This window comes from Lutra lutra, chromosome 8 (assembly GCF_902655055.1).
Source record: "Lutra lutra chromosome 8, mLutLut1.2, whole genome shotgun sequence".
Classification (NCBI taxonomy): Eukaryota; Metazoa; Chordata; class Mammalia; order Carnivora; family Mustelidae; genus Lutra; species Lutra lutra.
Window position 1 is genome coordinate 10,440,011 of NC_062285.1, and position 13,813 is coordinate 10,453,823.

The following is a 13,813-nucleotide window of genomic DNA, read 5'->3' on the forward strand; positions in this document are numbered from 1 at the left end:
AACTTACAACCCCCTAAAAACTACATCTTAACACAGACACTGTAACACTCCCTAACCTATGGTCACAGTGGTCTACTCAAGAATGACTTCTGTCAGTACAGAAAGCCATCACATTGGCAAGAATAAGAAACTCACAGCCTACTTCAAAGAAAGTCTAAAATGGGCTGAAAACTAAGAAAAAAGCTAGAAGGCAAATAGGGCCTATGACCAATCTTTTTAACTTATATCTAACAAAAATGTCTATTTCTCAGAGTAATTTTGCCATAATGAAATCTTCAGTTGCTCCCCTAACTGAAATCCTTCAACAGCTCCTTAAGCCCTGCAGGGTGAAGTGCGAACTTCTGGAACGTCCCTGCCCCAGACCCTGACTGCACCTCCTCCAGCTTTCTCTCTTCCTGTCTCTACGTCATTCTCATTTCTATGCTCCCAAATGCTCAACCACGCATAGTTATGCCTTCATGCCTTTCTCACACTGTCCCACTTCCTCACAACACTCTATCCTATGCCACACTCCACACACACAAGCACGCACACACACACACACACATACACTCTCTCTCTCTCTCTCTCTCTCCCTCTCTCTCTCTCCCCTCACCCCAGCCCTCAATCTCCCTTCACATGGGATCACCTTAAATTTCACCTAAAGATAATAACACATGGAATAGCTACCCCATACTAAAGGATGTTACTTAGGAACACCCAAAGCCATGCATTATTTATTGAGCACCTATTAAGTGCCAGGAAAAGTGTTTCACGCTAGTAATAAAAATCTTTGGCCTCAAGGATCTTACATTACATGAAAATAAGAATGAACAACCGTGTGATTTTAAAGAGCAGGACAGGAACTAGAGTGAGGCAAGCAGGGTGCTACAGGGAGGAAGCATGATGGGGCTCGACTAGCAAGGAAATGTGACGCAAGGATAACAAAGAGGAACCCTAGGAGCTAGGGAACTAAGCAGAAACTGGCTGGGGGTTTTTAATCTTCAACGCAAAGTAAGAAGTTTGAACTTTATGGTTATAAACTTCCAATTATATGTTCATTCTTTATGACTCTCCGGTCTTCACAACAAGCAGAGAAGTAACCAGATAAAACATAAAAAACAAGTCACTAAAATGACCTACCTATGCCCCTAAACATGTTCAACATCTCTCGATCAGAAATCTAACAGGAACACCAAGTGTGAGGCCCCAAAGCAGGAAAAGGCAGCAGGAAGTAAATCCCATGGGGTAACTGTACATTAAGGAGTTCCGTGTGAAGCAGGGTCAGTAACCAGGCTCCTTGCCTAAAACCAGGGGCAGGGGTGGCACTCGTCCTGGATTACGAAACTGGACTGGAGGCTTTTTTGCTAAGCGTGCTGAAGCCACCGCTGAGGAAGCTGCTGACCTAATGCCAGCTGACTCGGTGAGAGAATCTGTGATATCACCAGCATCACCACGGGGCTGGTGCTCTGATCCACTAACACAAGACCTGATTCTGATCTGGGAACTCCAAAGGCAGGCAGAGACAACTGCAAAGCTGCCAGACCAGCAGGGAAAATCACAAAAAGACAAAGACGTAGGAGAAAGAGAAAGAATTTTCATCAGAATGAGCCTGCAAAATTGCAGAACATGATGAAAACTCCAACTGCATCAACAACCACAATATAAATTCACTGGAGACAAAACAAAAAATAATCAAGTGATCTGAAAAAGACTTCAAAATAAGCACATAAAGATCCACAAAGAGATAAAAGACTAATAAAAGAACCAAATTTTTTAAATAAAAACAAGCAGAAACGAGAAAAGAACTAATGGATACAAAAAAAGACAAAAATCTTACAAATGAAATACAGCCATTGTGTTTACAAGTAAAAACTTGCACAAGGTTCAGACAATTTATTATTATTCACCTAACGAACTATCCCTCACCTCTGCCCTTGTCCACACAGGGCTTTGAATTTTTAGGGGCAGTGGCGTACAGGACACTGTTAGACTCTGAGATTCAAAAATGAAAGACAGAGTGTACCTGGCCTCAAAGAACTCTGTAATGGTGATGCTAACTGAACACTAAGATTACAAAGTAAAATGAAAAGTTCCCAAAATGCAGTAAGCATTTTTAAGTTAAAATGCCTGACATTTCTTAGTTTTCATAAACTCCTATTTCCATCTTTACTATGAGCTGGCACTCTGGTAGACAAACGTTCTGACAAAATTTCGTATGAATGGAGTGGAAATATCAAAAGCTGCTTCTCCTCTAATCTGTATTTGAACTCATCTAGCAACTATCCTGGTTTATTCAAAGCACACCACTGACAAAGTAGCCCACTGAAAAGTCTCAAAAATCAGAGCTCACTTCTTGCAATATTATTCTTAGCAGAAAGCACTCAAAGGGGGCGCCTGGGTGGCTCAGTTGGTTAAGCAACTGCCTTCAGCTCAGGTCATGATCCTGGAGTCCCGGGATCGAGTCCCGCATCGGGCTCCCAGCTCCACGGGGAGTCTGCTTCTCCCTCTGACCTTCTCCTCGCTCATGCTCTCTCTCACTGTCTCTCTCTCTCTCTCTCTCAAATAAATAAATAAAATGTTTAAAAAAAGAAAGAAAGCACTCAAAGATTTCACAATAACAACAGCCTCATTTTCATTTGTCAAAAACAGCCTAATTATTTCAATCGATGTTAAGAATAACTATTCATATTAAGATAAATATAATCATTATGAATTACATGTGAAAATTTTTGAACTCTCCAACATTATATTCTCCAGTAGGAAATGCTCACTCTATTCCGAAGTTCTCGTAACCAGAAACTCTGTACTTTTTTAAAAGTACATCAAAACTATCATATGATCACAGTTAGGATAAAAATCTTAATTCTTTCCTCACTCTCTAAAAATAAACAGTTAATACAAAAGAGTAAAATCCAGCTCTCCTCTTCATGGAAATAGTGGATCGGAATGGCAGAAAATATTACATAGAGTACAATCCCCTTACAACTGAGAACATAAAATCTGTATCAAATTTGCGAAGTCTTTTAGGATATACTTTGTTCTCATTCCACCAAAGACATTATCAAAGACATCTTTTTTTTTTTTTTCTTAAATACAATACTGACCCATGTTATCCAATGATTAAGCTTCACACAATTAAACCTCTGCTAATTAGGTCAACTTAAACTTAAATTTTCCCTCTTCATATTTCTAACAAGTCCCTTTCCAATTACTAGTCAACAGAATATTTTGGGGAACAGAACTAAATCAGCCAAGAAACTAACGACACAGATTTCCTCAGCACATCTAACTTCTCCAAATAAATGAAACATCAGAAAGGATCTCCTTGCTCTAATAGAGACAGGTGCACAACTGGCTGAACCAGATTATCCAATCTCTGTTGAAGTGACATAATTCCAGTCTGTCCCATAACAAACTTTTTCTTCTGAGTACTCCACAAATGCTCCTGAGGCCCCTGAAATTAAACAAAGATGGACACTTACTCATGACTGGAAATGTCCCTGTAGGCTGTCCCGATCGGAGAGTAAACCAGAATCTGCTGCCCAAAGCTTCTCAGAAGAATACATGTCCTGGTCAGAAAACAAAGAGAAAGAAATCATCTTTTCTAAAGGTCAGCATTTAAAATAAAATCTTCTAAAAGGAAATGAAAATAATCATTTCGACAATTTTCTATTTCTAAAAGAACCCTCTGGTGTCATCTAAATATTAAAAAAAGACCTATCAATCTTTAACATTCATCTTTTCCATTGTAAGAAGTTATCTCAAAAGCAAATAGTGTGTATAAAGTAATTATCACACAGAAACTTATTAACAGGTGTCCTTGGTCTTCACTTACTAAAATCTTATTCCTTCCCCCTTTCCCAGATAAGTGAGTCCTAGAAAGGAAGCACTCCATCTCGGGTAGATCTAGCACATCACAGCTGCTAGATCTATTTTGATTATACATAAATAATTCATATATTCTATCAAAATAAAACGACCAAAGTTATTCCTATAAGCCTTCTCTAATAGTGGGCATTTTCCTCATTATAAAATATGGTTTCATTGTTTTAAAAAATTGGAAACAGCAGCAAAATAGAAAAATTCTCTCACCACACAACGCCATTACATCTATGCAACTATGTGGGGCACGTTTCCTTTCAAGGGATTTTCTATAAGTATTCTTAAAATACACTTCAAAAATACTACATAAAACATTTCATATTTGGTTCTTTTCACTTCAAGGTAAGATAAAGCATCACCGTGTATTAGTATAAATACGAACTATATCTTCCTTATTTCATTAACATATTAAAGAAAATGAGGCATAAAGAATAATGCTGTATTTCAATGTATCCATGGATAAGTGCCTCCCCAGATCTAATAATAAGATTCCACAGATAAATAAAAATTCAGTACAAAATTTGCACTGTGCTTCCTCATGTATAGCTTTCTTCACTAACTGATAAACTACTTTTTGCAACTACAAGAAGTGATGATTATCTTCTAAATCGATTAAGAAAATAGCCTAGTACTAAGGACCTCTGATTCTGAAATCGATTAAAGTTCAGGTAACATTTTTTGAAGAAATATTGCTTGTCCCATCTATATACTTCTTTACTCATGCCATGTAACATATATGAGAAATACAAATTTACAAAATGAAAATCTGTATGCGCAGCATGACTCGCAGACTGTAATTAGCAATGGCATATAATCATGGCGCTGCTGCGTAATCACCTGACCCCCACCCCACAAGCTTTCTTCTTTATCTATGCAGTAAATACTATGATTTTCATTTCCAGATAACCCACTTATCCCAAAGGAAATGAGAAGTTGTATAGAAAATCTAAAACAACATATAATCTACATGTTAGTTTTAGAATACGGGATGTAAGCTTCTCACTATAAATACACTCTCTTGATGGTGCCTCACAGAGTGCATCAGACCTGTTTTCCCTCCCAGGGCACTATGAGGTCAGACATGCTGACCCCCCGAGCATGCTGAATGATGACGACATGGGCAATCCCACGTCACAGATACACAAAGGAGGTTAACGTTGGTAGATGATCCAGGAGTTCCCTTCCTCTCTAAGAGTCTCTTTAGCTGGGGATGTTTTTTCCTGTTTATGTTGAAGTTTTCGATCTTAAATTTAAAATTCCTAAAGGGCAACATCAAAGCACAATGCACTAAGAAGTGTGCCCCTCCTACCCATAATCATAAAATGCTGAACAAATATGTATTCAAGACTTGAAGTTCCTAAGATATCAAGAATTTTCTTAGCACTGAAATTAGTAACTTCAAAAATGCCAGGATAATAAAACTCATAAACAGTGCATTGATAACCTTACCATCTAAAGTGATGAATATACTTTACAAATGTGCAACAATGCATGTATTGGAATGACTGCGCAATGTCATGGAGTAGTTCTTATTTAGAAATATACTTTGAAATTACTTATAACTGAACACACTGGTTCAAGATTCTTTACCCTAATCACAGCTTTGAAATGCAGGTCTTCGTATCTACTCTCAAAGCAGGTAGTCTGGGAACTCTTTAAGCAACAAGGCAGCTGAGAAGAACATGGCATAAAATGTGCGCATTCTCTTTCTCCTTCTCTAAATGCTATCCCCTCCCACTGGACATACAAAAAAGAAAAAAAATCTAACTTTGTTTTTCACACCATCCAAGAGGGGGGGTAAAAAGTAATTTTTCTGAATTCCACAGCTTCACATAAAAGGTATATTGGCGTATTTCCATAAAATCTGGCCTTTAAACTCATTTTCTAGGAACTTGAGCCAAGCTGTTCATTCTCAGCATGAGAATTTATAATCATGCTAACCTAATCCTGGTTCTTTCAAGTGACTCCTCTAACTTTTCTGACAAAACTTGATAGACATGAATGGCCAGCCGGCCTTAGGATACCCAACCCATCCTGACAGGGCACTCAGGGTCTACTTAAAAGTAAAGCAAACTCACTACATGACCTAAAAATAATTTCTGATACTTTTAGACAGTTAAAACCTCCCAAAGGATCTGAAAGGACTTTTGCTTTTTATAACACCAGATAATCTATTCTAGAACTAGCTCAGCAGTCCCTATGTTAATTATGTTAAAACTTAAATTGAACGGAATTACGAACCACAACATATGGTATCACATTCTATTGTTTCTAATAATATTCTTTCAGGAGACCAAACTCACAGTAACTTATTTGATTGTTGACGAACTTCTCCTACTGAAAGAAATACACAAGAATGTCAATGTCCACTACAAGCTGATGGACTCTCCATTCTTTCACTCTCATCACAAATTATAATTTTAGAAAATCCAATTTAATCTTGAGAACAATTATGCTAAGTGAAATAAGCCATTCACATGTAAGACGAACATCCTATTATTCCACTTACATGAGGCACCTCAAAAAGTCAAATTCAGGGACAGGAAGTGCAATGGTGACTGCCAGAAGCTGGGGGTGGGGAAAATGGGAGTTGGTGTTTAATGGGGACCGAATTTCAGTTTGGGAAGAGGAGAAAAGTTCTGGAAATGGATAGTGATGGTTGTACATCAATGTAAATGTGCTTAATACCACTGAACTGGGCACTTAAAAAAGGTTAAAATGTTAAATCTTATGTATATTTTACCACAATAAAAAAATACAAATAAAAAAAATCAAACATACCTATGGCCCCAAAAGCACAAAGCAAATCCTAAAATAACAGAAATTTATTACAAAGAATCTAGGTGTTTTTTTAGAGATGCCTGGGCAGCTCAGTCGGCTAAAGCGTCTGCCTTTGGCTCAGGTCATGATCCTAGGGTCCTAGGATCAGTCCCACATCAGGCTCTCTGCTCAGCAGGGAACCTGCTTCTCTGCTTGTGCATGCGAGTTCCCTCTCTCTCCCTCTCTGTCTCTCTAACAAATAAATTTTTAAAAAGACTTAAAAAAAAATCTAGGCATTTTTTATTAATAAACATCAAAACCAACCACACAGTTATAAAGTACTGGACTGTCTACCTAAGAAATAGCTAGGATTCATTATTTTGATTTTTTTTAAAATCCCCCCAATTAAATACCTAACAGGCCCTGTTAGAGCCAGAAGTGAAACAAATACTTTCAGCAATGAATGAATGTCAAAGTCCTTTCTTATCCCTTAACCACTACCACTCCCTACAATCTGTCAAGTTCATTTGGGTTTTTCCGTCCATCTGCAAAATAATTCCAAATTAAATATATATACCACTTCATCCAAGTGCTCTTGTATAAGTAAAATACTTACTCACACCAAGAAGGTAAAGATTATATGTAAGACTTTAAAAACTTTAGCCACAGCTCCACTTTTATCTTTCAGCATCTTTAAATTTTGGGTAGAATAAGGACAGCAAAGAAGTATTTATTTAATCCTTCCTCACAATTGTTAACTTCATGGTCAGTTTCCATTTGAAGAACTTCCACTACTCTACTGTGAACGTTCCAATTTTTATCATTCAAGGTAAGTACCTCTCCAACTAAAAATACAGTTGTCAGGTATTTGTGTCCGAGATTCTCGTGTCCAAATGGACTGGGAACCAACCCTCTTGCGACATGACATCAAACATATTTTATAAAATACAAGGTTTATTCTTTTAAGTGCATAGCAAAGCTCATAAGCAACTAAGAGAAATCCTTAGAGACCAAAAAAATGAACAGGAGCACAAAAGAGAATGGTCAGTAGGCAAGGTTGCCAGCAACGGCCTTAGAGGCATTTGACAATCTCCAATAACCAAGCTGCACTGGCCAATACTGTAGCCACTAGCCACACATAACTTTTGAAATTTAAATTCATTAACACCATGTAAAATTTCAAATTCAATTCCTTTGTCATACTACAGGATTTCTAATGTGGCTACTGGTTGCTGTATTAGCAGAGATGTGTAACATTTCCATTATCACAGAAAATTCTATGGACAATGCTGAAGGGCTTTCAGTGTTGACAGTCATGCATGGGACAAAGTCAAAGCTTCACACTGTACAACATGGGAAGTCAGACTACAGTTAAGCATATAAAGCCTGCCCCTGAAGAACTACATCTTCAATAAAAAGAATAAACTATGAAAAAAAGAAATCTGCCCCAAAGGAAGGCTGAAGGAGAATTTTCTCCTGAGTCTAGGTTTATTTGTATTTGGGGAAGGGGAAGGGAGAATTCACTGTAGATCTGTAACCAAAATCAAACTTCATACAAATTTCAAGTTCAAATCCATACACTTCCATGTTATAAAAGTCTCAAGCCTAGAAATCAAGTCACCCTGGTTTAACAGTGTCCTCAACCACAAATTCTTTCTGGGAGAAAGCACTCTTAAGCCAGGTCTCACAAGCATTTCCACAGATAGAGTTACAGTAAAAATTAGCTCTAACTTTTAAAAACAGGCATAAGCAAGATTCAAGAGAATTAAGTAATCACAAATAGTTAAAAAGGAAAGGACAGTAATGTTTCAAAATACAATAGGAAATGGAAAATACGAGCAAAAAAGAAGGCAACAGATTAGGAAAAGAATCAGGTGAAAAACAGGATAACTAAAATTAAACCTCAATAGACAAGTTCAGCAAAGTAGGTTCTGCTAAACAGAGAATTAATGAACTAGATGATAGATCTGATAACTATTTTTTTTTAAGTTTATTTATTTTTGTTGGAATCTCCATACCCAACACAGGGCTCAAATTCACAATCCACAGGTCAAGAGTCACATGGTCTCCCAACTAAGCCTGCCAGATGCCCCTGAACCGGAAGACAGATCTAAAATTACCCAAAATCCAACAAAGAAAGATAAAAAACATAAAGGAAGATCAAGGGACATGAAAAATAAATTAAAACATCTAATATGTATATCTAAGTGGAGTTTTAGAAAGAGAACATTAAGAATGAGGGAGTAATAATCTGCAAACAGAGAACAGCTAAGAATTTTCCTGAATTGATGAAAGATGCTAATGTACAGACTCAAGTTCAGCAAATTCCAGAAAGTATAAATAAAATGGAAACTGACCCTGAGAGATATCATTGCGAAACTGTGAAACATCAAATACAAAGAGTTCTTTTTTTTTTTTTTTAATATTTATTTATTTGACAGAGAGACACAGCGAGAGAGGGAACACAAGCAGGGGGAGTGAGAGAGGGAGAAGCAGGCTTCCCACCAAGCCAGGAGCCCGATGAGGGGCTTGATCCCAGAACCCCGGGATCATGACCTGAGCTGAAGGCAGACGCTTAACGACTGAGCCACCCAGGTGCCCCAAATACAAAGAGTTCTTAAAAGCAACCAGAAACAAAAGACAGATTGCTTACAAAGCAACAGACTTACACCTGATTTATTAACTGCAACAGGAGCCAGAAGACACTAGAATAATATCTTCAAAGTTCTAAGAGGAAGAAATATTAACTATAATTATATACTCAGCTAAACTATCTTTTCAAGAAAAATGACAAAATAATGAAAATTTCAGATACCAACCGAGGGAATATACAGTAAACAGATCCTCGGTAAGGATGCTTCCAAAACTATAGTCACAAAGTAGGAAAATGAGGCCAAAGAGGAGTGAAATACAGGAAAGAATGGTGTGAAAAAAACTGTAAACATGACTAAATGCAAACAAATATTAGAGGTATGATTTCTAAATTAGGAGTTACCAAAAAAACAAAACAAAACAAAAACAAAAACAAAGGAGTTAAAGTACTGACCAACAGCATGTAATCTAGAAGGGAGGTAATAAGAATGGAAATAACCCAAGTTTCTAATGTTGTTATTCAGGAGGAAGATATGGCAGACATTGTCTATTATTCCTTTGTCTTCCTTCCCCCACCGCTCTTGCTGTGGCTTCCCCAGGAGGGGCATATACTCCCCACCTCATGGATTTGGGGACCTGACCATACACATGTTGGACTGACACTGCACCAGTCCTAACTGGAGATTCTAAGAGCACTGTGCTTGTCTGAGTTCTCTTGCTCTCCGACCATGCACCCCAGATAGCCACTGGTCCTAGAATGAGTAGACACCTAGCACATAACCAAACCCACCCCACAGCTTATAGACAAACCCAGCCACACCTAGCAGAGACTGCCAAACCCATGAGCTAAAAAAAAAAATGTGTGGGGACACCTGGGTGGCTCAGTTGGTTAAGCAGCTGCCTTCGGCTCAGGTCATGATCCCAGCGTCCTGGGATCGAGTCCCACATCGGGCTCCTTGCTCATCGGGGAGCCTGCTTCTCCCTCTGCCTCTGCCTGCCATTCTGTCTGCCTGTGCTCGCTCTCTCTCCCTCTCTCTCTCTGACAAATAAATAAATAAAAAATCTTTAAAAAAAAAAATGTGTGTCATTTTACACTACTGGAATTTTGCAGTGGTTTGTTACAGAGCATTATTCTGCAAAAGATGACTAATACAAAGAATAAGGACACTAACTTTAAATGTAAATTCAATTTGTGAATTTTAGTTTTACTAGAAACCTTTACTCACTAAATTTATGAACATATACACACACACATAGTGATACCATTTACATGAATTTCCAAAATACATAAAATTAACAATAAGTAGTTTAGGGACATACATACATATACTTTAACAGAAAAGCAAGAGAATGTTAGATCTGAATTTTGAGGCTGCTGGTTTCCTCAGGACAAATAGTGGGATAGAGGAGAAGCAGAGATGCGATCCTAGAGGGTACTGATCATGTTCTCCTATCACTTAAGTTGAAGGACCAGATAGTACAGACACCATTATGCAACACACCTTACACATAGTTTTTTGTATAAACATAATATTTTATGACATTTCCATATAAAAAAGCAAAAAATTTCCAATAAAATTCATAAGTGAAATAATTATAAATAAAAGTAACACAACATGGGGTGCCTGGGTGGCTCAATCCATTAAGTGCCTGCCTTCAGCTCAGGTCATGACCAGGGTCCTGGGATCACGCCCTGCATCAGGCTCCCTGCTCAGTGGGAAGCCTTCTCTCTCTGCCTCTGCCCCTCCCCTGCTCATTCTCTCTCTCTCTCTCACTCTCTCTCTCTCAAAGAAAGGAAGAAAAGGTCAAATAACACGTGTACTCACCTATATAAAGGAGTTAAATGCATTTATGATCTTTAAACTATAATTAAGAGGTAGAAAGAGTTGTAGTGACTCATTCATTCTCTAAAAGCTAAGACAATACCAAGTGGTAGGCAGCTCTACTACTAATTGCAAGAGAGCTTTCCTGTGCAAAGACTAATGATTATACATTATTCACACTTAAAAGCAGAAAAGAATTGTTACCATTTGTGCTGGCTGAACTCAGCTGTCTGATCACTAAAGCTTCTGATCTCACCTTCAGAGTTATACAATCCAAGTTCATTTTCTAGTAGAAATTCCTAGATCCTGTTTTGCAACATTGCTATGTGTTGAACTGCCATCCCAAGAAAGAGCTTAAGAAAATTTCCTTCATTGAGCCATTATTTGTAACAGCAAAAAAAAAAATAATAAATAAATACAAACAACTTAAATGTCCAATAATAAGGGATGGACTAAATGAACCACTGTTAATTTATATATAAATATAATATATAATAATAATAATATAATATATTATAAAATAATAGACTCGCATGTATCCATTTTATTTATTTTTTTTCAGATATCCATTTTTAAATGTTACAAGAAAATTTAATGACAGGGAGTGAATGAGTGCTCAGCATTGTACTTTATGCAACTTTCTCACAGCAAGAATTATCAGAAATGATGCCTCAACCAATTTAAATTTATTTCCCAAAGGCCTATAACCTTAAATGATTTATGTCAGGTTTTTAAATTTAAAACACATAAATAATACATAAGTTTACTATTCCTTCAATAAATATTTACTGAGCAGCTATTATGAGCCAGGCAGTGTTCTAGGCTCTGGAGACACAGCCAAGAGCAGAACAAAGATCCTATCCCTGTGGCACTTACAACACAGTAATTCCACTACCTTTCTTTCTTAATTCAGATTCACAGTTTATTAGTTCAAATGTATGTCGAGGCAAAATTCCCAGGTAATGCCTTCTCACTTGGATAAAGTAAGAACTTCAGTTAGTATTAAACTCATCATTTACTGACGCAGAAAGTCTCCCCACTGTACTTAGCCAATTCTTGGTCATTCTATAAAAAGTGTTCTTTCTACAATTTATATCCCCTGAAACACAAAGCTAAATTTGAAGAGCTTTAAATAGATTTCCCAGCTCAAGAGAAGTAAAGGGAATCTTCCATCATCACTAGAGTGAAAGGAGGTTTGTTTATCCTACTCACTAAATCAACAACATATTTCCTGCTAATACGATCGAGAATGAGATAGGCAAAATGTGAAATCATTTGATTTCCTTGGTTTGTTTACACATGTATGTTAATGAAGCATCAGATAAGAAGGAGGTCTAATTTCCCCTTCTGCAGGTAGAATTCCAGTTAGGTTTCCAGAAGGACTTATCAAATTCTAGTAGCTATACACTGGTAAACAGGTCAATCTCTAGGTATTTAGAAAAAGAAAGGTCTTTTCCCAAACTTCCTTACTTATAGTTACAGAGGGAGAACCTTTCAAAAGAAGCTTATAATTTGTTCACATATTATATTTGCTTAATGCAGTTGATACATACTAGCAGAACTGCACATAATGCCTGAGCTCTGCAGATAAAAGCTAAAATGAAGGATACAATATATCTGATTTTCAGAGGCCCGGCACCATTTTAAAAAGTCAGCTAAAAATTCCAAACTATCTCCAGTTAGATTCTAAATACAAGAATCCATCCATCCATTCAATAAATACTTACTCAGCTAGACAATATGCAAAAACTTCTCAAGGGGCTTGAGATAAAAAAAATCAAGACAAACCCGGTCCCAGCCATCCTGCCACTAACAAAACATAACCAGGACAAAAGTACTGTGGGGGAAACTGGAGTGAAGAGCTTCAGGTCATGCAAAGACCCTGTGCTGAATGAAAATGAGTAAATTTATAAGCCATAAAATGTAAATACTGAAAGTTGAAGAGAGGAAAATTCATGTAGTCAATAAAATCGGAATTCAACAGATTGTGAGCCTTGCAAGAAAAATCACTCAACATGTAAGAAGTCCTAGATACAAGAGGCACAGCTCTACCGTTAACCAGCTCTAGGACTTTAGATCAAGTCACTTCATTGCTCCGAGAATGTCTTCATCTGTGAAACAGGAGTTAAAATTTCTAACCCACCTACCACTCAAGATTGTCAAGGGATTATGCGTTAAAGAATGATTTGGTAAACTAAATATTTTTTATAAACTACTACTGACTCAGCTTAATTCAGGTCTTATTATTAAGTAAATAAGTTGAAATGATATTTTTTAAGATTTCATTTATGTAGGGGCGCCTGGGTGGCGTCAGTTAAGCATCTGCCTTTGGCTCAGGTCATGATCCCAGAGTTCAGGGATGGAGCTCCACACGGCGTCCCCCCCTCGGCAGGGAGTCCGCTTCTCTCTGCCCCTCCCCCTGCTCATGCTCTCTCTCTCTCTCTCTCTCTCTCTCTTTTATTTACTTATTTGAGAGAGCACACACAAGTGTAGGGAAGGGTGGCAGGGGGCGGGGGTGGGGGGATAAGAGGGAGGAAAGAAACTCAAGCAGACTCCATGCTGAGCAGGCAACAGGACTCAGGGCTCCATCTCACAACTCAGTATCATGCCCCAAGCCAAAATTAAGAGATGCTTAACCACCTAAGCCACCCAGGCACCCCAAGTTGAAATGATTTTTAAGTTCTCATTCTTTTTTTTTTTAATTTAAAGATTTTATTTATTTATTTGACAGAGAGAGATCACACGTAGGCAGAGAGGCAGGCAGACAGCAAGGG

At 37.6% G+C, this 13,813-nt stretch overlaps 1 protein-coding gene across 1 annotated transcript in view; it reads right to left on the reverse strand.

Annotated features, from left to right (window-relative positions):
• Positions 1-13,813, reverse strand: part of USP6NL (USP6 N-terminal like) — a 171,640-nt gene that overhangs the window by 149,008 nt on the left and 8,819 nt on the right. The window contains exon 2 of the mRNA XM_047740866.1: positions 3,465-3,551. Within this exon, the coding sequence (XP_047596822.1) occupies positions 3,465-3,468 (4 nt within the window). The 5' untranslated portion in view covers positions 3,469-3,551. The remainder of the gene's footprint in view (positions 1-3,464; positions 3,552-13,813) is intronic.